General features: G+C 44.0%; 1 protein-coding gene across 2 annotated transcripts in view; it reads left to right on the top strand.

The window, feature by feature from the left end:
- The window catches only part of si:ch73-63e15.2 (protein strawberry notch homolog 2), a 122,479-nt gene that overhangs the window by 44,899 nt on the left and 51,298 nt on the right, over positions 1 to 26,282 (top strand). The window contains exon 1 of one of the 2 annotated variants that reach the window (XM_056276060.1): positions 20,691 to 21,115. The exons of the other annotated variant lie outside the window; for it this stretch is intronic. Coding sequence (XP_056132035.1) covers positions 21,056 to 21,115 — 60 coding nt within the window. The 5' untranslated portion in view covers positions 20,691 to 21,055. Of the gene's footprint in view, positions 1 to 20,690; positions 21,116 to 26,282 lie in introns of those variants that run through there. 2 annotated transcript variants of the gene reach the window in all.

The following is a 26,282-nucleotide window of genomic DNA, read 5'->3' as shown; positions in this document are numbered from 1 at the left end:
TATATGACATCAGAGAATTTTGACCTAATATTATTATAGCAGACACACTGTTTACTTTCAAATAAGTAGGACTTCAGCCGGGAGACCAGCGACACCAAAATTACTATTTTATCTAATGTCTGTGAATATTCTCATTCATCCAGGTTCATGGTTATCCAAAAGAATTGAATCGAGTGCAACTGGACTTGGTATATATATATATATATATAACGTCCTCACGGATATATACCAAGTCCAGTTGCACTCGATTCAGTTCTTTTGATATTTTGTCTAATAATAAACAGTGATCAGTGGTGTCAAAGGCTACACTGAGGTCTAGTAATAGAAGCACAGAGGTCGAATCAGAGTCCATAGAAAGTAGATGATCCTTTACCACTCTCGTTAGAGCAGTTTTAATGGAGTGACAGGTCCTGAAAGCTGATTGAAAAGGTTCATGTAGATAGTTTTCTTCTTTAAGGGTCGAAAGTTGTTGACACACAACTCTCTCTACTACTTTAGAAAAGAATGGAAGATTAGAGACTAGTTATTAAGAGATCCTGGATCAAGGTGCGGTTTCTTAAGTAGAGGTTTGACTAGAGCTCTCTTAAAACTGCTTGGGACAACACCAGTAGTAAGAGATAAATTAACAATGTCTAGCATTGTAGGTCCCAGAAACAGCCAGAGGTCTTTAAAAAGTTTTGCTGGTAAAGACCCAGTTAGGCAAGTTGTTGGTAGAAGGTGGCATGAGCTTAGTCAAAGTATCAAGAGAGATATCCTCAAAAACTGTAATAACATACTTTCTGTGGCACATTGTGTGAATATGAATTTGGTAAGATAGGATCTGCAGGAGTAGCTGGAGTTGAACTAATTTTGTTTCTGATCTCATCAACCTTATTTCAGAAAACTTCTAGAAACTCATGGGCCATGAATGGTGAGCAGCTAATAGACAGCTGTATTTTAGTATGTTTAGCTACAGTGTCACAGAGAAAGCTAGGATTATGTTTATTAATATAAATTAAGCGAAAGAGCTACGCTGCTTTCACAGCAGATAAAGCACGCTTGTATTTCAATAAACACTCATGCCAAGATAGGTAAAAAACTTCCAGTTTTGATTTTCGGCATTTATGTTCCAGTCTCCTGCAAGCCCACTTAAGAGTATTTGTTTCTTTGTTAAACCAGGGTGGAGACCTATTTACTCACCTAGCTCTGTTAGTGAGAGATGCAGCTGAATGGAGGAGACTAGAGAGGGCCACAATTAAGTCACTATGAGATTTTCAACAGAGTCTGTCTCTACGGTGAAAGGAGCCAAGACATTAAGCAACTGCCAGCCAAATGCAGCTACAGTGGACGGACCAATGTGGCGAGTGGCAATTAAATCTGTGCCGCAATTAACAAGACAGGCCAGTGATGCTTCAGATTTAATGAAGCAGCGGCTATGGCTGGCAAGACAGTCAGATCAGAAACAGCTATCCTAATTTGCTTGGTTTAATTTGCTTTGCTTACCAAAGACTAAATTTACCCATATTTAGCAACTGGCTAGTATTAAAGGTAAACTTTGTCACTTTTTATGTGGATGTCTAATCAGTGTTAATAAGTGTAGTCACTTGAAGCAATATATTCCTCAGTGTGTGCTGTATTGACCGAGAAATCTGAGTTCTAAATTTCTAACAGTTCTGAAGTTTCTAAGTTCAAAAGTTATAAATAAAAAGGCCATACTAAATTGTCGCAAGGAGTGTGTGTGTGCGTGCGTGCGTGCGAGCGAGCGAGTGAGTGAGAGACGGCTGTGATGGCCTGGCGGCCTGTCCAGGGTGTCTCTCTGCCTGCTGCCGAATGACTGCTGGGATAGGCTCCAGCATCCCCGTGACCCTGAGAGCAGGATAAGCGGTTTGGATAATGGACGGATGGATGGATGTTACCACTGCAATGAGTCGACTCTTGAACAAACTGAGCGAATCCAAAAGTATCAGCAAGCACCAGAGAGGCTTTACTTGGAGGATCACCAGCCAGATGAATACTGAAATCACCAAGAATTAGAATCTCATCAGAATGAGTAACAAGACCTGAGATAAATTCTCCAAATTCATCAAGAAATAAGTATTAAGGGCTAGGAGGCCGAGAGAGTATCACAAGCAGAGCAGAGACTGAGCAGTCTTTTCGTGGCTGAGGGAGATGGACTTAGAATAAGAGCTTTAAAAGATTGGAATTTAGATTCAAGTTTAGAAGTTAAATTGAATATAGACTTGAATATTAAGGTGACACCCCCACCTTTTTTATTTGCCCAAGCTACATGGGCATAAGTATAGTCAGCTGGGAAGCTTCATTTAAGGAAAGGGAAGCATTTGGTTTCAGCCATTTTTCACATAACCCAATCATATCAAAACTATGTTCAGGAATCATTTATTAGTAATGCTTTGGTAGACAGCGATCTGATATTTCTAAAACCAAATTTAAGTGTCTTCTTGCAGGCAGAATTAGCTACCGTTAGAGGAAATATTAATTGGAATTGGACACCTTGTATTGTTAGTTGACCATTTTGAAGACCTATGCTTTGGATGGTATGTGGTCACACCTTTGATAACATTAGATTTTTTGGTCCTGTAGATTATTGGGGGCTTTTTTTTTGCACATTTCACCACCATCATTGGTAGGAATATTTATTGGATTATTGTGATTCACACATTTGGGAAAGGAGAGTTTGTGAGCAATACAGCAGGGAAGGGAGAAGATCTCTGTTATAAACCAAACTGTCAGTCTGATAATCTATACTGTGAGAAATTCCGACTAGACATGTTAACTAAACTAGTTGACCCAAAACTGCACAAGTGTTACGCTTAGCAGGCTCTTTAATCACTGTGACATGCCTTGTAATCTTTTGTAATGCCCAGAATTGTAACAAGTTCCATTAAGTGGGCTATAGACATGTTCAAAGTGTCTGGGTATCATTTCAGCATGTCTTTGTTTGTGCAAGAAGTTTCTGGTTCTTGTACTCACCCTTGGGACAATTCACTAAGAATGAGGCACTCATTTGGAGATAGGACACACGTTGGCCTAAATTGTAAAAAAAAAAAAAGCAACCTCCGTTTTTCTTTTTCTTTGATTTGTATTAAGCTTGGCATTCTAACCAAAGACTTTTTACCCACTGATTTGCATTTTTCATTTATGTGCACTTTAAAATTGACCCGGCAAATTCCCTACAATGGCCCACATATGAAAATGAGCTCATTTTAATGACACAGGCCGCTGGTTTGCTCATCCAAAGCTTATTTGGGGTGAGTTGGTTAGTGTCTGATTACTACCTACCTTTCCAGAACAATATTAAAACACACAAAGGTTTTGATATTGATGTAAAGATGGGCAGGCAAGGGTTGTCAAGCGGACAGTTAGTATTCTCCTCATCATTAGTCTGTCATGAATTGGGTGGATGGGATCATGTGTGTATGTGGGGGGACTTTCAGTTGGCTGTCGGCTACAACCCCTTCTGAACTTGGCACTTTATTCAATTTATCGACAATGCATTTTAACCCGTTATCAAAAACATGTCTCCTGTAGCTGGATAGAAATTTGGTTGCCTTCTCCACAGCACTTTCTTCTATTGCAATGTAAATATTCCACTCTGTAATGGAACGGTTTCCTTTATTTTTAGAGCCTCCCTGCCACTAGGGGCATAGTTCCATTATCTTTGGAGTCTTTTGCCTTCTAGTGGCATAGTTAAGTACTGCAGTTTCAGCTACACCCTTTTCCGTGACAACAAAGAAAATGGTGTGTCTTCAGTGCAACAATATTTATGCTCCATCATTGGCCATCACCTAGTTTCTATCCCTTTGAGTGGCAATATCTGTAAGTAAAACTATTATCCATCATGGCTAGAATCTTTATTTTGGAGTATTTTTACATATTTACTACAGTTTGTATAATTTTGGTAACATGTATGACAGCACATTTTAATGATGGCATTCAGGCTATACTTTTGATGCTAGCATAAATACAGTGTTCAGTGCAATACCTGATTATTTACAACTTAAATTTTATTCCTGCAAAGAAAAATGTTAGTTTTATACTTACCTTTGTTTCCTGAAAAATAGAGGATTTGTAATCCTAACTATAACTCTAGATTGAGTAAGCTATTTTGTATTGTATTGTATTTTGTATTGTATTATGTGTTATTAAATCCCATCCATATTCAACATTGGTCTGTTCCTTGGAGGATAAGATGCAAGGGAGAGTTTAGCTGGCTGTAAAAACCTAATATAGGACAAGGATCACATTGGGTGTAGCAGTACACAGTCCCTGTTGATGTATTTTGTGTTTGTTTGCTCTGGACACTTCCCTGGGGTGCCGTTAGAGGGTGCCAGTTTTTATATATATATATATATATATATATGGGGCATCGCTTTTTTCGGGTTGTCTTATTGTGCACTCTCTCTCTGGATTAACGTCGGATCACAGCACAACAGAGAAGTCGGTGACTTCCGTTCATGAATCTATCAAATTGGCAACACGTACGGTACACCTGACGTTCCCTACAATGCTGTGGTAACGGAAGAATCTGTGTTAGCAAGTTAGCAGAGTGTGGCTAGGTTAACAGTGCTAGTTAGCAGTGCCGGTGTCACTTCAAAGAAGATATGGCGGGGATCATCGGGCATATTGATGCCTTTGACAAGGCGGCGGAACAGTGGTCAACATATGTGGAGAGGTTTGAGCATTTTGTGCTGGCAAATGGGATTGAGGGGGAGAAGAAGCTGTCAGTTTTTTTTAAGTGTGATCGGGTCGACAACTTATGGACTGTTGCGCAGCTTAATTGCCCCAGACAAGCCAGGAGGGAAAACATATGATCAGACTGTGGCTGTATTGCAGGCCCATTTCTCCCCGAAGCCCATTTGTGATTGCTGAAAGATACCGCTTTCACAAAAGGAACCAAGCGGAGGGGGAAACAATAGCACAGTATATTGCATGTCTAAAAAAACTGTTGGAGCACTGTGAGTTTGGGGCTTATTTACATGATGCTCTGAGGGACAGGTTTGTTTGTGGCCTCAACAGCAAGTCCATTCAGAAGAAGCTGTTAACGGAGCCTGCCCTCACCTACCAGAGAGCAGTGGAAATCGCCGTCTCTATGGAGACGGTGGCAAGGGAGTCCCAGCAGCTCAGCGGCTCCTTGAAAGTGAATGTCATGTCTCTTCCAGTCACTGAGGAGGAGATGCACTCGGTGTGGCAGGACAAATCATACCGAAAGTGACTGTTTCTACAAAGATCAGCTCTGCCACCGCTGCAGTAAGAAAGGCCACATTTCACGCACATGCAGAGAGAGCAAGCAGGGAAATAAGGCTGGTAACACAATGTGGAAAATAAAAGGGCAGAAAGGGAAAGATCGTTCCAAGAGACAGTTAAATAAATTGGACACCAGTGCCAAGCCGAGTGACACAGATACTGACTCAGATGCTGAATTATCCCTGCACAAGGTAGATATAGCTGTGAGTGAACATGTCATACAGCAGGACAATCCGGCCTATTCAGTAATGTGGGTCAGGCCAAAAGTAGAGGGGCTAACAACAGAGATGGAACTGGACACTGGTGCAGCGGTCTCCGTTATTTCAGAAGAGTTGTACAAAGCAAAATTCAGCCATGTTCCCCTGCGCCACACCCACATCTTGCTGAAAGCCTACTCAGATCAAATGATTCCCAATGTTGGGGTCATGAAAGTTAGGGTGCAGATAAACAAACAAAGAGCACGACTCCCCCTATATGTGGTGAAAGGTGATGCGCCACCCCTTTTCGGGCGGGAGTGGCTGAGAAGATTGAAACTGAACTGGAGAGCAATAGAAACATTCAGATCCATGCATCACATGCAGGGAAACACGTTGGAAGCCGTGCTACATCGACATGCAGATGTATTCAAAGATGAACTGGGAACTCTGAAAGGCTGTGAAGTAGCACTGACACTGAAGCCAGAACATCAGCCGAAATTCTGTCAGGCTCGTGTGGTCCCATATGCATTCAGGTCCAAAGTGGAAGCAGAACTGGAGCACCTGCAGCAACTAGGTGTTATTTCCCCAGTGCAGTTCAGTGAGTGGGCCACCCCCATTTTGCCGATCATGAAGAAAAAGGGGGGTGTACGCGTCTGTGGGGATTGTAAGGTAACTCTCAACCCCGCCCTCTGTGCTGAACATTATCCTATTCCCTGGATAGAAGATCTGCGTGCTTCCCTAGTGGGGGTGGGGGGGGCAGCGTTTCAGCAAACTGGATCTCTCCCATGCTTACCTGCAGGTGCCGGTTCAGGAGGGCTCTCGCAGTTACCTTACCATCACCACACATAAGGGAATGTTTCACTACAAACGGCTGCCATTTGGAATAACGTCAGTGCCATCGATCTTCCAAAGAGTAATGGACCAAGTTCTTCAGGGGTTACTCAATGTGCACTGTTTCCTGGACGACATTCTAGTGGCTGGACGGGATGACGCTGATCATCTAAAAAACTTGGAGACAGTGCTGAGTTGCTTGGAGAACTTTGGCCTCTGGGTGCAGAAGAAAAGGTGTGAGTTTTTCAGGAACTCACTGGAATATCTGGGACACACCATCGATGCCACAGACCTCCACAAATCCCCAGAAAAACTCAGGGCTATTGCCGAGGCCCCTGCCCCAACGAATGTAAGCCAACGCTGCTCTTTTCTAGGACTGATAAATTATTATTACTGGCATGTGAAGCCTCGCTGTACGGAGTGGGCGCAGTGATTTCTCATGTAATGCCTGGTGGTCAAGAGAGGCCCATAGCATTCGTCTCCAGAACCTTGAGCAAAGCTGAGCAAAATTATGCTCAAATTGAACGGGGGGGCCTTGGGGATCATATTCGGCGTATGCAAATTTTTTGCATATCTGTATGGGCACCATTTCACCCTTCTCACTGACCACCGGCCACTGATGACAATATTGAGCCCCAGTAAAGCCGTCCCGTCTATGGCAGCTGCGAGGCTGCAGCGATGGGCCCTTGTATTGGCGGCTCACAGGAGTGCAGCTGAACATGGAAATGCGGATGGCCTCTCACCACTGCCACTGCAGGTGGATCACAAGGACAAACCAGGTTCTGTGGATACCATGCTGTTACACCACCTGGACTCCCTGTCTGTGTGCAGCACAGATATTCTCAAAATAAACAAGGTATGACCCAGTGCTCTCTCACGTGATGGACATGGTCTTGTCAGGGCAGTTTCCAGTAGCCAAGGAACGGGACGATGCACTGATGCCCTATTGCTCAAGGACAGAGGAGCTCACTGTGGTTCTAGGGTGCCTTCTGTGGGGCAACTGGGTTATTGTACTCCCAAAGTTGAGACCACAACTGCTGAAAAAGCTGCATGTGGGGCAGCCGGGAGTGGTTAAAATGAAAGCCGTTGTTTGCAGCTACTTCTCGTGGCCGGGGATTGATGCTCAGATTGAACAGCAGGCCAAAGTGTGTCATTCGTGCCAGCACAACCAGAAGTCTCCTGCCCTCTCCCTGCTGCACTCGTGGCCGTGGCTGGGCGTGCCGTGGCAGAGGGTACATGTGGATTTTGCTGGGCCAGTGGAGGGGCATATGTTGCTAGTGGTGGTTGATGCTCACTCGAAGTGGCCGGAAGTGGAACTGATGGATTCCACCACAAGCTCAAAGACTGTTCAGGCTTTAAGGGGGCTGTTCACCCGTCATGGCCTGCCTGAGGTTTTGGTCAGCGACAATGGTCCGCAGTTCACCTCGAAGGATTTTGCGGATTTTCTCAAAGCGAATGGGGTGAAACACGTGCGCTTTGCACCTTTTTGCCCAGCCACAAACGGATTGGTGGAACGTTTTGTGCAGACACTTAAGCAGTCGTTGAAAGCTTCCAGGGGGCAGACGACGATGTGACCTCGACTGGATTCGTTCCTGTTCAGCTATAGAAATGCTCCCCATGCCACAACGAATGAGTCTCCAGCCATGCTCTTCCTTCGCCGTCGGCTCTGCTCCCACTTCGACCTCCTCAAGCCAAGTGTGGCGGCTGTGGTGGGTCAGGCGCAGACAGGCCTGGAGGGTCGCAGGGCCCCATTCACCAAGGACAAAGACTTCGCGCCTGGGGACTCTGTTCTGGAGCGTGATTATAGACAGGGGGAGGAGAAGTAGATGTGTGGTGGTGTCTCAGGCGGGGCAAGTGTCCTACATGGTAGATGTGGGGTCAGGGCTACACTGGAAACTACACGGACCAGATGAGGGCCTGCGACCCAGAAATGCTCACACCAGGAGAGCCACCACAACCCACCTCATTGGAGCAAACAGCGATTTTCCCCACGAAAGATCCAGTGCCAATTCCCCCAGCGGGTAGGCAGGATCCCCCACCCGAAAAGTCTCTGCAAACAGAGCCAGTAAACTCGGGGCCAACAGAAGTATCGGTTGAGGCTGACGTTTCCCCAGAGACTGTTCCCTCAGAGACTGTCACGAGGTACCCTACATGGGAAAGAAAACCCCCAGACCGCTTCAACCTGTAATGGACGTTGGGTTAAAGGGGCACTTGCCAACTAGGTTAGTTAGTGAGTTGGGCAGTTTACCACCGCTCACCCAGGTTGTGTAACATGTGCAGGTCCTGTTTTTTTTTATGCAAGTGATAGAAGGATGTTATGTTATCTGTTTTAAAGTATTCTGCGTTGTTCTGCAGGAATATTCAGGTGTTATTCAGGAGATATAAATAGGCATCCAGGTTTTTCGGGGAACTCAAAGCTAAATAAGTGGGGAGGAGATGTGATGTATTTTGTGTTTGTCTGCTCTGGACACTTCCCTAGGGTGCCGTTAGAGGGTGCCAGAGTTTACATATATATGGGCCATCACTGTTTCCGGGTTGTCTTATTGTGCACTCTCTCTCTGGTCCGCTTCGCTCCTCTTATTTTATTACTCACTTCAAGTTTAGTACAGAGAAGTTGGTGACTTCTGTCCGTAAATCTAACACCCTGAATGTTTCTTTACATTTTACCTAAGGCTGTGCGATATGACAATATACACTGCTCAAAAAAATAAAGGGAACACATAAGCAATGCAATGTAGCTCCAAGTCAGTCACACTTTTGAGATATCAACCTGTCCAGTTAGGAAGCAACACTGATTTGTGAATCAATTTCACCTGTTGGTAAATTGTCTAATTTCCACCAGGTGGAAATTAGGCAATTTGCAAGACAACCCCTATAAAAGGAATGGATTTGCAGGTGGTGGCCACAGACCATTTGCCTGTCCTCATCTTTTCTGGCCGATCTTTGGTTAGTTTTTCATTTTGCTAGTGCCCTCACCATTAGAGGTGGCATGAGGCGGTATCTGCAACCTACAGAAGTTGCTCAGGTAGTGCAGCTCATCCAGGATGGCACATCAATGCGTGCTGTGGCAAGCAGATTTGATGTGTCTCCCAGCACAGTGTCCAGAGCATGGAGGAGGTACCAGGAGACAGGCCAGTACACCAGGAGACGTGGAGGGGGCCGCAGGAGGACAACAACCCCGCAGCAGGACGCTATCTGGTCCTTTGTGCAAGGAGGAACAGGAGGAGCACTGCCGGAGCCCTACAAAACAACCTTCAACAGGCCACTAATGTGCAGGTTTCTGCTCAAACAGTGAGAAACAATGCATGAGGATGGTATGAGGGCCCGACGTCCACAATTGGGGCCTGTGCTCACAGCCCAACACCGTGCAGCCCGATTGACCTTTGCCAGAGAACATCTTGGTTGGCAGATTCGCCATTGGCGCCCTGTGCTCTTCACAGATGAGAGCAGGTTCACACTGAACACATGTGACAGACGTGAGAGAGTCTGGAGACGCTGTGGAGAACGTTCTGCTGCCTGCAACATCCTCCAGCATGACCGGTTTGGCGGTGGGTCAGTGATGGTCTGGGGAGGCATATCCTTGGAGTGCCGCACAGACCTCTACGTGCTAGCCAGAGGTACCATGACTGCCATTAGGTACCGGGATGAGATCCTCAGACCCATTGTCAGACCATATGCTGGTGCAGTGGGCCCTGGGTTCCTGCTCATGCATGACAATGCTCGTCCTCATGTGGCCAGAGTGTGTCAGCAGTTCCTGTATGTCGAGGGCATTGATGCTATGGACTGGCCTGCACGTTCCCCAGACCTGAATCCAATCGAGCACCTCTGGGACATCATGTCTCGTACCATCCGCCAACGCGATGTCGCACCACAGACTGTCCAGGAGTTGATCGATGCCCTGATCCAGGTCTGGGAGGAGATCCCTCAGGAGACCATCCGTCGTCTCATCAGGAGCATGCCCAGACGTTGTAGGGAGTGCATAGAGGCACGTGGAGGCCACACACACTACTGAGCCTCATTTTGAATCGTCTTGAAGAATTTCCACAGAAGTTGGATCAGCCTATGTTCTCATTTTCCACTTTGATTTTGAGTATGATTCTGAATCCAGACCTTAATGGGCTAATGATTTTGATTTCCATTGATCATTCTTAGGTTATTTTGCTCTAAACACATTCCTCTGTCTAATAAATAAAGATTTTCAGCTGAAATATTTCATTCATCGGGGTCTATATTGTGTTTTTAGGTGTTCCCTTTATTTTTTTGAGCAGTGTATATCGTGTGACGATAGAAAAACATCTGTCATTTCATATTATGGTCTATCATTTATTTTGTTGTGTCGCAAATCACACTCATCTTCATTTCATCTTCAGCCGCTTTTCCAGGGTCGGGTCACGGTGGCAGCAAGCTAAGTAGGGCACTTTACTATTTTCTGAACTCTGAAATACAGATTGAAAGTTAGGTGACAGCTAAGCTTGAGTTTGGCATGTGTTTTGTGGTGGGACTAGGCCCATTTAAGTCGGCACAATTTTTTTGGATGCAGGGAGAAGAATCTTTCAGTAATGGTGATCCCTATCCATCTACCAGTTCCAGTTCTCCAACTTGGAAGTCACCATTTTAGATGAACAAAGAAATTGTAGAATGCATGTTTAAAGGTAGAACGAGAAAACCCTACTCAGGTAAAGGGGTCAAGTTGGCAAGGTTGAGAAGCAGACACAAGCTTAGTCAAAGTATCAAGAGAGATGTTCTGAAAAGCTGTAATAACAGGGGCCATTGGTGACTTGTATAGATATGAATTTGGTAAGAGAGGATCTGCAGGTGTAGCTGGATATGAAGAACTAATTTTGTTTATGATCTCATCAACCTTATTGCAGAAAAAGTCTAGAAACTCATGGGCCATGAATGGTGAGCAGCTAATAGGCGGTTGCCTTTTTAGTAAATTTAGCTACAGTGTCAAAGAGAAATCTGTTTATTAATAGTAAGTGAGAGATACACTGCTTTCACAACAGATAAAGCACTCTTGTATTTCAAGAAACACTCATGGTAAAAAACTTCCAATTTTGATTCTCACCATTTACATTCCAGTGTCCTGCAGACCCGCTTGAGAGCTTGTGTCTCGTCATTAAACCAGGGTGTAGGCCTCATTACTTGCCTGGCTTTGGTAGTGAGAGGTGCAACTGAATCAAGGAGGCTAGAGAGGACCACACTTAAGTCACTAGTCAGATTTTCGAGTCCGTCTCTACAGTGAAAGGAGCCAGAAGTTCAGGCAGCTGCTGGCCAAATGCAGGTACAGTGGACGGACCAATGTGGCTGGCAATTACATCTGTGCCTACATTAACCGGACAGGCCAACAATGTTTCAAATTTAATGAGAAAATGATCTAACACAGCGGAGGTGGTTGGCAAGACAGTCAGATCAGAAACAGCTATCCCATGAGATAAATCAAGGATATTACCACTGCAATGAGTCAAGTCTTGGAACAATCTGTGCAAACATAAAAGTATCAACAAACACCAGAGAGGCTTTACTTAGAGGATCACCAGCCAGATGAATATTGAAATCACCAAGGATTAAAATCTCCTCAGAATGAGTAGCAAGACCTGAGATAAAGTCTCCAAATTCTTCCAAGAAATAGCAAGTAAGGGCTAGAAGCCCGAGAGAGTATCACAATGTGGACTGAGCAGTCTTTTCGTGGAAGATGGACTTAGAAGAAGAGCCTCAAATGATTTCAATTTAGTCTCAAGTTTAGAAGTTAAGTTGAAAATAGACTTATGTATTAAGGTGACACCCCCACCTTGTTTATTTTCACGAGCTACATAGGCATAAGTACAGTCGGGGGGGGGGGGTTCATTTAAGAGAAGGAAAATATTTGGTTTCAGCCATGTTTCACATAACCCACTCATATCAAAACTATGTTCAAGAATCATATAATTTATTAGTAAGGCTTTGGTAGACAGTGATCTGGTATTTATAAAACCATATTTAAGTGTCTTGTTGCAGTGATCAAGTAGTAGGCAGAACTTTAGAGCTACCACTAGATGAAATATTTATTGGAATTAGACACCATGAATTATTAGTTGACCATTTTGGAGCTCTACACTTTGAACAATGTGTGGTTACACTTTTGGTAACATTAGATGTTTGTCTTGATACGTGCTCAATAATCCAGGTAAGGAAATCCCAGAAAGTTGAATCAGTTCATCTGGACACAGTATTTCATCACTCATCTAATTGACTTCGTCAGTCTCAGTTGACTGCAGGTATCCCCAACCTTATAAACAGCAGAGTTGCATAACGACCGAAAACCAACGATCGGTTTCATATGCAAATTGCCGTGGCCATTAATTAGATTTACAATGACCATGTGTACTATTCACAGAGGATTGGGGAATAGTTGCAATCACAACATTGTAAGATGGCAACAGCTATACTCTTAGCCCCCCTTGTGTTCAGGGATGGTCGTTCCCTCTTCACATAGATGGTCTCTGACTCCATGTTCAAACCAGCGTTCCTCCCTATCAAGGATGTGCACATCCTCATTGAAAGATTGGCCACTTGCCTGTAAATGGGTGTAGACTGCGGAGTCTTGGCCTGACGAGGTAGCTCTTCTATGTTGTGCCATCCTCTTCGCCAGTGTCTGTTCATCATTTGAAGATGAAAAAGATGAACGCCACTTTATTTTGTCATTGTACGATTACAATTAAATTAGTTTTCATTAAACCTTAATTGTATGGGAGCAGTGAGCAGCAGTATTAACCCTAACATGCTTGTCTTTTTTTATGGTGGGAGGAAACCGGAGCACCCGGAGGAAACCCACGTAGACACAGGGGGAACATGCAACCGCCACACAGAAAGGACCTGGGGTTCAAACCTAGGACCTTCTTGGTTTGAGGCAACAGTGCTAACAGTTGGGCCACTCGTGTCTAATTCATAGCAATCCTCCCGGTACTTCACAGCATACGCTATATTGCTCTGTTTGTGCCGGGGGACCTGATCCTTGGGGTGGACCAATTTCTGGCGCAGCATGTTTTGGGGTTTGAAAGCAAATGAGATGCGGTATTTGTAAAATATGCCTCTCAGCTGTTCTGTCACTCCCGCCACATATGGAGTCACCACTTGTTTACACTTAGGCAGCTGTTGTCCTCCTCCTCTCTTCAGTTGGCTGGTGCACTGTTTGGACATCTTCCTGGCTTTGACAAACGCCCAGTTTGGATAACCACACTTAACCAGGGCCTGTTTAATGTCGGGTTTCTCCCCTTCACTGGTCGCTGTGTCGGTGGAGACGTTTTCAGCTCGGTGGTACAGCATCCTGATGACTGCTAGTTTGTGCTCCAGTGGATACTGGGAGTCAAACCTTAAGTACTGATCAGTATGTGTTGGTTTACAGTAAACATATATGTCCCCCATCACCAATTTCATTAGGTGTTTGGTTCTGTAGATTATTAGGTGTTTTGTTGCACATTTCACCACCACCAGTGGTAGGAACGATTATTAGATTATTGTGATTCACACCTTTAGGAGAGGAGAGCTTGGGTGCAATACAGCACGTAAGGGAGATGGTGTCAATGTTCTAGACCAAGCTGTCAGTCTAATAATCTATAAGAAATTCCCTGACTAAACATATTAACTAAACTAGCTGACTCCACATCCGCACTAAGTTTAAACCTAGCAGGCTCTCTTGTCAACTGCAACCTGCTGAATGATAAGTCCTTAGTGTCAAACTAAAAGTAGACAGCTATCTATATTGCTAGACAAACGAGCGGCATGTCCCCAGTAGGGTGAATGCCATCCACTTTCAGCAGGTAAGGGTGGGCGCAGAAAGAAGGCCAGTTATCAACAAAATTGAATGCCTGCTCATTACAGTAACGAGCCAACCAGCGGTTCATTGAGGTGAGCCTACTGTACATTTCATCATTACCCCTGATGGTTAAGGGACCAGAGAAAATTTTTCGATGCCGACACATCTTTCTGGCCTACTCAAATGTCCTGACTAGGCTAGCCTTTGTGATCGCTGATTGCACAATAACTCCTGATTGCTTCATCCTAGCATTATTGGTGCCAAAACGAATAACAATGTTGCTGAAAGTAGTGGTGCTGTGTGCTTGGTTTCCCTGATTCTCTCTCCGTGATGCCAGCACCCTAAGATTATCCTCTATGTCGCACACTCTGGCCCCGCGTAAACAATGAACCGAGGCTGATGAAGCTAATCTCATAGTGCAGGTAATGCAGTCTCCTATCACTAGCTTGCATTGCTTTACTCTGTTGACAGGAGCGAGAGAGGCACACTAGCCTGTAGGACTCCCGACAGGGCTGGTGAGGGGTGGAAACTGGTTTGCAGTCAAGAGAGGTGACTGCAGACCAGGCCACATGACTGATGGTTTGCTCTTGCGAGCCTTCCCACGCTGGCAAATGGAGACAAACTCCACCACACAGTCTGCCAACAAGGCTGAGTGAGCTAGTGCTAACTCTATAGCAGGTCTGCTGTCAGTTCCGGGTCTAAGGCTATCTGGAGTACCCGACATGTCTAACTAATCTTAGCAGAAAGAAGCTGCTCTAACTCACAGACACCTCTCTCTAGTAGAAACAACCTATCTGTAACTGTGGAACAGTTACCACACACCTTTTTTTTTTTAATGAGGCTGCTTTGAATTCAGGTGCAATAAAGCTAACTGCTAAGCTAGGCTAAGCTTGAAGGTAGTAAAGAGACTAGCAACAAAAGGCTGCCAACTAGCACAAGAGTCATTTGAGAAAGAAAACTAGCGAATCTAGTGATAAGTAAACTAAGCACAGAAAATAGCGAAATCAGTAGTACAAATGAAGAGGTTAGAGCAGAGTAAAGAGGAGAATAGAGAGTAAGATAATAAACAGCAGTTATCGATCTCATGAAGGTGGAAGCCAGAAACAGCTGTCCTGTCTGAGGCTGCACAACAGGTGGCGGAGACAAAGTAGTACAGATGGATTTACTAGTATCATCCAGGGCATTTGGTTCTCGTTGATTTACCTGTTAGTTGGATGATGGATACTTTTGAGATCTATTTGACATCAGAGTTGGTCTCTGTATGTGAGTCCTGATGTTGGTGTGTGTGATTACATGTTAATGTGAACAGCACACAACTTGTTGTGTTTGTGTCAGCGCACAAATGTCTTTCTCTGATTTCTTGGGCTTGTAAATACAGACATTGCAGGATTAGGTAATGTCAGTAAGCAAATGTGTGGCACGGTGGCCCAGTGGTTAGCACTGATGCCTCAGCATCGAACCCCAGGCCATCTCAGGTCCTTTCTGGGTGGAGTTTGCATGTTCTCCCTGTGTCTGCATGGATTTCCTCCCACCATCAAAAAGACATGCATGTTGGGGTTATTACTCCTGCCTGTACCCATGACTAAGGCAATGGAAAGAAGAACTGGAGTTGGTCCCCGGGCGCTGCAGCTGTCCACTGCTCCTATACAATAGGATGGGTTTAATGCAGAGAACGAATTCGTTGTAAAAATACAATTTGTTATAAGAATACAGTGACAAAATAAAGTGACTTTCTTCTTTCTTTCTTCATTTAGCATTTGAGCTTGATTGCAAGCCCACAATCAAGTGTTCAGTTGCAGTCTGAGTGCAGTATGGTGAATAAGGGGATTTCATCAACAAAGACTTTATTCAGGTTTTGTAATGAGAGACTAATATGTCATTCCTATCATGTGTGTCATAACACAGAATCATTTGGGGTTTCCATGGTTTTTCTCTGCCTCCTCTTCACGGCGGGAGGAGGGGTGTATGTGTGCGCATGCGTGCGTGTTGCTTTCTCATTTACAAGTAATGAGGATGGTATGGAATTGTGTATGACATGCTGTGTCTATTTTGTTACTCAACATATTTAGACTGGTATGTCTTGACAGTTGTTGTTTTTTATGCAGTTCAGTTTAAATGGGCTCTTTCATCATGGTGCATGCGTGAGCAACCAGTTTACTGGGTTTGTGGATTTAAAGAAGAGGAATGTTTATTGTATGCGCATCTGTTTTTGTTGCTTTCTGCCTGTCTATCAATTCGTATTCTGTTGGCTCCATCCATGCATGTGTCTTCTTAAAGGTTGTGTGTGCCTGAGTTATGCTTTCTCAGCTGTTCCTGCTGGTCCAGAACACTCCTCTCCATGTGAGGCATGCAGTCAAGACGTAAGTCACAGGGTCACATGACTAACCCTCCACCATGCTGTCAGCCCTCTCCCCTCTTCCCCCATTCCTTTTTTTCCCCTTCCTTGACCTCACTTGATGGCATGCGGAACCTGCCTCCTCCTCCTCCACTTCCTCTCCCTCTTTGCTCCTACAATCAGAAGCAGGATCTCTGCAATGATGGTACACAGGACGCATGCACATGGGTACAGCGGCACTTTGTTGTTTTGATTCTGGAATAATCGGTTCTCTTTCACGTCCATCGTGGCCACATTCATGTATCAATTTTGACTTCAGAGACATTAGTCAATGACATTTTCATTTGCATGGCTTCCGAGAGTGTGCAGTTTGTTGTTGTAGTCCAGCAGAGCTCTACTTGGATATCCTATGATTGTTCGGAAATTTGGTGTTATACTGTGTGGACAGGATGTTCAGCTTTATGAACCGCTTTACAGCATCTGTGAACTTGAAAGCAGAAGCCTGACGTTTGTTTGTTATAGAGTTAATAGACTCTTCATTTGGACGCTTATCAGCCAGCAAGAAAACAATATCAAAACTTGTTTAAATAGCTGTTACAGGGGAGTGCATGGCTCAGCCAGTTAAGAGCATACAGTAAGGATATGCCTTATTACAGCCTCGCAACTTTGAATCCAGTGTCGCGACCTTTGCTACATGTCTCCCTTCTGTCTTCACTTTGTATTTAATGTCTACCGTCCCTATGATGGCCTGGCAGCCTGCCCAGGGTGTCTCCCCACCTGCCGCCCAGTGACTGCTGGGATAGGCTCCAACATCCCCATGACCCTGAGAGCAGGATAAGCGGTTTGAATAATGGATGGATGGATGAATTTACTGTCCTGTCTAACAAAAGCTAAAATGCCCCCAAAATCCTTTAAATAGGGATTATAATTGTCTATATTATAGCTACATTGTACTTAAATGTGTTGAGTAGTTGTCCACGATACTGCAGTGAGATGCACTTGTTATTGCCCACTTTTGGTATGTTCTGAATGTAAAGTGGGTAAAGGCAAAGTAAATACTGCATTAATAACTGAATGTAAATAAGCTAAAGAGAAATGGAGACAGTTCGCTCTCTTCAAGGCTTCTTTGCACCAGGGTTGAGGGCACTAAATGAAGCCACAGTGGCACATAAGGCGGTTGCATGACAATCTTCCGTTGATTGTGATATGAAGTCACAACAGGTACCAAAAGTAAAATGAGGAAGAAGGGCTGGGAAAGACCCTGGTTCAATTCTATCATACATTATCAACAGAAAGATGGGATCGTATATTTACATTGCTGTCACTCTGACCTTTTTTAGGGGAGAAATAAGAGGTAGTGTTCGGGGCAGTTTATCTCTGACTTGACAGAGCAGTATCCAGTCCTAAACATGCTTCTGCCATGTCCCATATTGATCAGTGAGAAGAATGGCCTAGTGACCGTCCAACATCCATAGGTCCTGGTTTGGATCCTGCATATGGCCATGTCTGTCAGTAGTATCGTTGAGCATGATACTTAGACCTTGCCTACTCTAGCTGGGTGACCTCATCACCTAACCTGGCTGTGAGATGAGAAGTTTCCTCTTGAAGAAAGAATGTCAGCTCAAAAAGAAGAGGTGAAACATTGAGTCCCACCTTTGTGAGTACATGCAACTGTCACACCGTGTTCACCATTTAGATCAGCAAAATTGTCCTGCTCTCTCTTTGTGTGTGTGTGTGTGTGTGTGTGTGTGTGTGTGTGTGTGTGTGTGTGTGTGTGTGTGTGTGTGTGTGTGTGTGTGTGTGTGTGCACGCGCGCACACATACGCGCGCCGTGCATGCATGGGTGTGCGTGCCTGTCTGTCTCTGTCAGTCTGTCTGTGTGGAGCAGGACTGACTGTGTCTCCATTTACTTCAAGGTGTGACAGAGAATGAGCTCATTCACCATGGCATGAAGGATGATTGTCCACATCATCTCATGCTCTGGCGGTCAGAGCTAGCACATGCATACACATGGCCTTTGCATGCACACACCAGCACATTTGTTTACATACAATGCTCATTTGCACCTGCCTAAGAGATGTACAGGTCATTAGGAGATTGAAAGCATCTTGGTCATTTCTGGGTCTAGATGGCTGTGACACCTTTATCAGTAAGTCAGAGCGAAAACACAACTTACTGGAAGAGAAGACGGTGGGAGAGCTCATTCATGAACTACTCTGACTTACCACAAAGAGTAAGAAGAGCAAATGCACGGGCAGACAAACGCATGCAGACACATACACATACATAGTCTCCGCAGAGATGATTACTTCACTGACTGCTTTTACAGCTCTTTTCAATTTTGCTTTATAGTTTTATTCAGTTCCAGCCCTGTAGTCCATGGATGGCATATCACATCTGTTTAGCTGGTGATAGAAAGTTGCTGGAAAAGACTTTTTGCTGGCACATTTGTCTTTTGAGTGGGTAGTCCACCTGATCCGGCACATTTTTAGATTTATTTTAAGGTCTTTTTGTTTCTTTTCACATTTCCTCATTCCGTGTTAGTATGCATTTCTAAAGGACAGCATGTAAAAATGTCAATATTTCCTGTTTTGTGAACCTTAGAGGAGTGTGTATGTTTTTTTGATAGTTATTGCAGGTTACTGATGTGGTTGATGTGAGCTGAGGTAAGGCGTAGTGGCCCTTCCTGTTTAGGCTATGACGCAATAAGGAGGTATGTGAGTGTGTGTGTCTCTTCAGAAATGAAGCTCATCAATAATTCATCCCTCTTGATGGCCTTCTGTGTCCCACTGATCTCACACAGACGCACACGCACAAACATACAGACGATTCCGCTCACGCTGACAGAGGATTCCCACTCGCACCTTGATGACATGATGAACAGGCGCCCCTTCGTCTATGAAGCTTTTCTTCCCCCAGTCTGGAAGAGATGTACTTTACAGTACCTTAGCACTATGATATCATGTGTTCCTGGAAGCAAATTCTGCAGCTGGACCCCTCTTCTCTTCTGATAAACCAGATAAATCACATCATTGCTCTTGTTAAACATCATCTGTGTCCTCATTAAGGTCAGTCTCATAAGCTACTAGCTTTGTCACTGTCTGCAAAGCTGATATTGCAACATTGTCTCTAAGTAGTGTTTTGCCGTTGCCGAAATAAACCATTTACCATTAGATTCCCAGAATGGCCTTTTACTTCATCACTCCCCTTGTTCCGGGAAGCAGGAAAGACTTTTTTGGTTAGATATTTTTGTGTGATTGAGTATAGATAGATATAATTGCTGGAGGTCAAAAGAAGTAGTCCCCTAGTTGTAGCTTGGACCTCAGTTTACCTCTTCAGGTTTTTCATTGACTTCTGTCCATTTTGACTGCCTCCTTACATTTCTTTTTAAGTTTTGTTTTTTTGTTTTTTGCCATTTTCCGCCTTTATTAGATAGTGATAGTCGAGAGAGACAGGAAAGTTAGGGGAGAGAGAGAGGATGATGTGCAGCAAAGGGTCCGAGTTGGATTCGAACCTAGGCTCCTGCGGTAAGAACTCGGCCTTATGTGGTACGCGCTCTACCAGGGCACCCCTGCCTCCTTGTCTTTCTAAAGCTCTACAGTCCTCTGTATTTGTCTGCTACACTATGAGAGAGTTACTAAACTGTTGCTTAATTTGCAAGTCTCATCCTGTGCTACAGAACCCATAAAAAGATCTAAATGATAAGGTGAACATGTTGACAAGCCAGAATGACAAGACATCGGGTCATCTGGGCCCTGTTTTTTCACCATTGACCCTTTTTCTCCAGTTAGCTAATTAACCACGTTATTCATCCTTCTCATTAGCTGCTCCAGCCCTGAGCTAACTCAGCATGAGTGAATCAATAAGGACTGTAGATTATTATATCATCCAGTAATCATTACCAGATCAGTAGCATTGAAATTGAGCCCTCTCAACACACAAACAGACAAGAGGCAAAGGCTGGAATAAGTCAGGCAGCCAGGCAGGGAGTCAGTCTCTAAATATAATAATCATTAAATGGTGGCCCAGACCCATTAAACAGAGCAGTAAGCAGCAGGGTGTGAGAAGCAGCCAGGTCCACAGCGCACTGCTGTTTACACTACAAATGCGGTTGAGTTACACCATGTACAGTAAAATGGGCCTGACTGCCAGTAACTCTAGTCACTTACCAACAAAAGCATCATTTCCTGAAAGCTCCTCCCCTCCTCCCTCCCTCTTCTCCCCACCTCTCCCCTCCCCTCCCCTGCTCTCATCAGTTCTCTCTCACTTGCTCTCCCAGTCACCTTTTTGAGCACTGAGGAACTAGTCCACAATTAATATGACTAAACCCTTTATGCAAATACACGACTGCTCTAGTATAGCAGGAAGTGTGTTTTAGGGCTCTGTGTGTCGGAGGGTTTATAGCTCAGAGCTTACCTGCGGTAGAGGCAGATGTGTGTGTTGGACCACAAAAGACCTGTGAAAGGGCTAGTGAGGGTTCACCGTTGAATAGAAGATCATCAGCTGTTAGGTGATTAGCAATACTCTGACCATCACATGGAAGGAACTGTTGCATTCAGGGACTTAAGGTGATACAGGACAGGAGTGAAGGTGTGTGTGTGTCTGTTTGTGTATTTGCCTCACACACACACACACACCGCAGCGTTTGGACCCATGTCTCTCATGCAGTTTTGGACTAAGTTTTATTCACAGCTGGGACGGCCGCTCCCCAAGGTACTGGCACTTTTTTGTATATATTAAGCCGTATGAGATTGAAGAGCGCATTTAAAACCCCTGTTTTACAGGTTCTTTGTCCTTTGCTTGAAAAAAAAATGCCATGGCTTCTAATTGAAAAATTGTTGGATGTTTTCAAAAAGCTGTTCTCTAAAGCTGTTTGTGTGAAAAGAGGTCATAGGATTATAGTTTCCTTAGAATTGCCTTATCAGAGAAAGATAACCCTAGCTAATTGTAGCTAGAATTATCTATCCCAGTATTTTCTACCTGTGCTTCCTTGAATGGTTTTTGAAAATACTTCCTTATTTTTACAGTGCCAAAGGTATATAAGTCCTATGTCATCTTCAATACACACTTGACTTCCTAGTGTTTGCTATCCACCACACTTGGCTGATGGCCGTCAGCCGACCCGGGGCTAGTTCACTAAAATTGATTCCGTTTATAATGAGGTTAAGTGATTATTTGCAGATCGGCGATGTGTATCATGATATTCTTAAATATTTCATGAACTGTTCTTCTGTCAGTTACATTTGTTTTGCCTGTGCTTATTATCCATGCTAGATGTCATAGGCAATCTCTCAGTTAAGCTACTTGGTAGAAAATTACTTTCTTTGTCACTATTGCAAGACAAAAAAAAAATGGAAGAATGTAGCACACTATTTTCCGAGTTCGGCCTCGTAGTAATTTTTTTTCCCATGATGAGTTAACCTGTTAGCCAGCCGGTCAGTAAGTCCATATACAGCATGGCAGGCCAGCCAGTTATCCATTGTGCCTTTCAGGCTCTCATTCCCAGGAAATGTGACAAATGGAGGTCTGCATCATCCTTGCTGTGTTCCAGTAAGTATCTAGTACTTGCTGAACCTGATAGCTGTCTGAACTTCACAGCCTTGTCACCTCCTTTCTTTGCAGTTAAGTTGTGCCACTAGCATTTTGTATTTGATATTCTGAGTTAAATTTTGCCGCTAGGGTTTTTTTGGGGGGGGGGGCATTCAAGAGATTAAACAATAAAAATGGACCCACACACGCACACACACATTTTCCATAATCACAGTCAGTGGTCTAATGACATGTGCCTTTCTTTTTAGTTACTTCCAAAACTACACAGCACTCCATGACGACGACAGTGTGTTTTTCCACTGTAAAATAGCTGTTTCTTTGAAGTCCGTCCTGGTAATTTCGACTGTTAGGGACCAGGTATGCAGCAGGTCGGCATCTTGGTGCACTGCTGGTTGCCAGTTCCACAACAATATTCTCAGCCTCTGAAGGAAGGGCTCAGCACAAGGCTTACTGGAATCGCATGAGCAATGGGGGAGTGGATAAATGAGACTGTGAGGAGAGGAACCAATGATGAGTCGGGGAAAGGATTAGGGAAAGGGAGGCTGAAGGAGAAGCGCTCGAAATAATGTAAAACTTGTCTCTTTATATCAAATGTTGACAAAAAAAGCTTTCCAACCTGTGTATTTAAAAAGAAAAATGTAGCACACTTAACAAATAAAGCAAATGATTTCATTTGCACTTTTAATTTATTTATGCAATCCAAGCCCTATACAGAGCTTGCCACTTTGTTCATAGTAATCAATTTGTCTCACTTGTTGCATGGTATGTTTTTTGTTTTTGTTTTTGTTTTTTTTTTAATGGGGGGGGGGGGGTGACAGTCCAATGACTTTTTTTTTTTTTAGCCAGTTACTACCTTTTGGACAATTGCGGTTGAAGCTCTCTCTTGGTCCCCATACTTGCCAGGTATATTCATTCTTACATAAAGAAATCTTTGTTTTTTTGTTTTTTTTAATTGAAAATTTCTTCCTTACGCTTAATATTATTGAGCTGGCTGTTTAAAAAAAAAAACAAACGGTCAATGATGCCTCTTGAGTGAAGCATGTACTAGCCACAGTCACTGATACAGGAAAAAATTAATTAATTTCCGTGCAATGCAGTTGATTCTCAGCTGAAACCTAAGGCAGCACATTACTGGCACTGACCACAGGTGAGTGAGTGTTGGTGTGCATCACACAGGCAGTAACAGGTTTGGTTAGGAGGAAGGTTACTTGAGGTAATGAGCTTACAAAACTAGCCTTCAGAGAGCAAGTGTTTGTTTGTCAAAGTTAGGCTTATCTTTTTGGGGGGGGGGGTTATTCAACGAAACACAATTATCAAAAGTTCACATCCGTTATATTCAGTCATTGAAGTGGAAGGACATTTAGCTTCTCCCTTTAGACCTCCTTGTCATTTTAAGGTATCACTGGTACCATATTTTACACATATTTTATTCTGAGCAAGTTGATCCTACGTTCAAGCTTGACAGTATACCAAAGTATTGTCTTGGCTGAATTGCAAACGGCACTTGGCTAAACTGCAAGTGAGAAAATTTACGCAACAAACGAAGTATGTTGCAAGTGTTGTGTACTTATGACTGAGGAATTTCTCTGTAACTGAGACATCATCTTACGTCACCAATTCCCTCATGCCTGCTTTTCTACGCTTTAGGAGATGCAAGGTCACACCTGCCCCTAGTTCAAAAGGCGAGCCGGCACGCACGCCCGCACTCATTTTCACACATGGCTGTTTTTACGGTAACCCTCCTTAAAAGCCCACCCTCTTTGTTTGAGGTGGTGGCATATCACTTTGTTTCCTCCTTTGTTTCCGATCTTCCCTTTGCTCACACTTGGGCAGCAGATTGGGTTGCTGTGACTTGACAGGCCCTTGTCAGGTGCCACGTTCAGTACTATTACTGATACTAGTCAGGATTATAAATTTTGCGTTTGCAGGAAAAGGAGAGGGTAAGAAAAGGAAACTGCTGTAAACTATTGAAGAGTTTTACAGAGAACGCCAGCTTATCCACATGGCACCCAGCTATAAGTGACTTCCTCTTGGCACCATTACAAAGATGCAGCAGAGATCAAATCTCTCTCTCTCTCTCTCTCTCTCTCTCTCTCTCTCTCTCTCTGTGTGTCTCTCTCTCGCCAATATACACGTGGTCTCACCTTTTTTCTTTCTTTTTGTCCTTTCGTTGGCCTCTGCGCTTCTCCACGCTCTCATGTTTCATCTCTTAATTTTTCTGCTAGCTTTATAAAATGTCATTTTAAAAACAGAGGAGAAGCAGGGGCACTTAATATATAGAATTTATTAGATAGAATTTTCTCATTGTGATGTCCTCCATGTGCAGAAGAGCCTTTTTGCCACCATTTCTCGTTGTAGTTGGCTTTGATTTATACCTTGCCCGTCTTGCTGAAATGGCTTGCTGAGCAAGTCTCTAAACCAGCTGAGCAGTGTTGCCTCTAGAAGCCAGGTCACCTGAACGTGACACCCTTTTATTTTCCAGAACGTGAAACCATTGGAAAAATTTTCGTGACTTCAGTGGCAGTCGGCCATCCCTGGCCTAGTTTCCTCTGACCGGGCAGGACATGAAGACAGAGGCAAGGCCTGCCTCTGTGATTGCCCCATGCAAGCCAGGCCAAGCAGCTGAGGGTAGGCTAGGGAAAACCAGTGTTTTCCTTCACATTATGGAGCTGCCTTGATTACTCCCTTAACCCGGCTACTTTGAAACATCCCCTCCTGTCTTACAAAAATTTTAAGATTTAAAATTGCCCCCCCCCCTCCCTTTTTGTTTTTTTTTGTCTGCAAAAATTGAATTGGAACGACTGGTTGAACAGAATCGGTTGAGGCTTTTCAGCATCCATTTTGGCTCGGCTACTTTGTATGGAAAGGGCCTACAAGCCATACTGATGGCTAGGTGAGGCTGATGGAGCAAGACAGTAGAACCAGTATGCTGTTGTGCCCAACTCTGATAATTCCTTTTGCTAATAAAAAGATTATGGAATATAAAAAGAGGTTTTCATAGTGCATTAACAGGCTGGAGGCTTTTCCCTTTACAGTTAGACAGAGAATCTAAATCAGAATCTGCCTTCATATATCAGGAATTTGACTCATGTAATACTGAGACAAATTGCGAAATATTAAAAAATACACAGGTGCGGAATGATAGCACCATAAATGTATGATAGCAGGCTTCAAATAAACTAAGACATCCACAGTAAAACTCATGTTCAGCCTATTTTTGTATTTGGCAGTGGGGAAGGCGGTGTCACACTAGTACCAGTGACTCCATTTTTATTTCGAATGCATCTCTGGAAGGTGAAATGGTCAAACACCAGTATCACCGGTGTATTGTTGAAAACATTCTGGCAATTTCCAGGATTGCAACTTTAAGCGCTAAAAAGTAAAATAGCATATTAGACACAAGGGTTGGTGTTGAACAGGGCTAACTAACTTCATCAAAGAGACATGGTAATATGCCCCAAGAAATGTTTGTCTTTTTGTAATAAATCTGTAATAAAGCTTCAGTTTGTCTTTTTGTAATAAATCTGTAATAAAGCTTTGGTTACAAGGCAGCTTAGAACTGTTCTATTCAAGGCACAGCGGAACAGATTGGGGGATGTAGGCAATGCAGAGCTTGGGATAACATAATCCAGACAGAAAGACAGATACTGCTGCTGGCCGTCAGAACCCTGGCCTCAGACCCCCATCCAAACACACACAGTCTATCAATCAGGTTCTGTCGACTGCAGAGGCAGGGTCACCCGCCTGACCCCTGAGAGGCAGGGTGAGGTTGTCAGGAAAGGGGTGCTTCCTCAGTCAGCTGATCACACACCACTCGCATGCACAGCCGCACACACAGCCAAACACGTCAGCACAGTGTCACTCAGAGCAACTCTCCAGCCTGTGCAGGGAGTCATACTAGGTTACGCCGTTAGTCAACACCATATGCTCCAGGGCCTCGCCACTTTTATTAGCCCGCATTCTCCGGACATTTTATTACCTTTGGATTCTCGACCATGATTTTACCCCCCACCACCCACCCTACAACCCCCACCACACACCCACACACTGGTTACTATTGTTTCAGCATATCTTTCAGCCCTAGGAGTGACTTTCTATTGGCATGCAGCCTAATGAGGATTGGATAAAGGTCCAGAGGATAATATTTTATAGTCGATAGAGTAATCAACAAACCACAGCGGGGTGGGAGGGAAGGAGATGGGAAATTGCCCATGAGTATTAGTTAACCTAGTAGCCCATGCTACTGTTTAAATGAGGGTGGTGCCTGTTGATCACTTTCCCAGGCCCCTAAATTTTGCATGCATGTGTTAATGTGCGCCTTTTGGTTGAT

This window comes from Lampris incognitus, chromosome 3 (assembly GCF_029633865.1).
Source record: "Lampris incognitus isolate fLamInc1 chromosome 3, fLamInc1.hap2, whole genome shotgun sequence".
Taxonomy (NCBI): domain Eukaryota; kingdom Metazoa; phylum Chordata; class Actinopteri; order Lampriformes; family Lampridae; genus Lampris; species Lampris incognitus.
The sequence above is the reverse complement of the archived record's forward strand: the minus strand, read 5'-3'. Positions and strand labels throughout refer to the sequence as shown.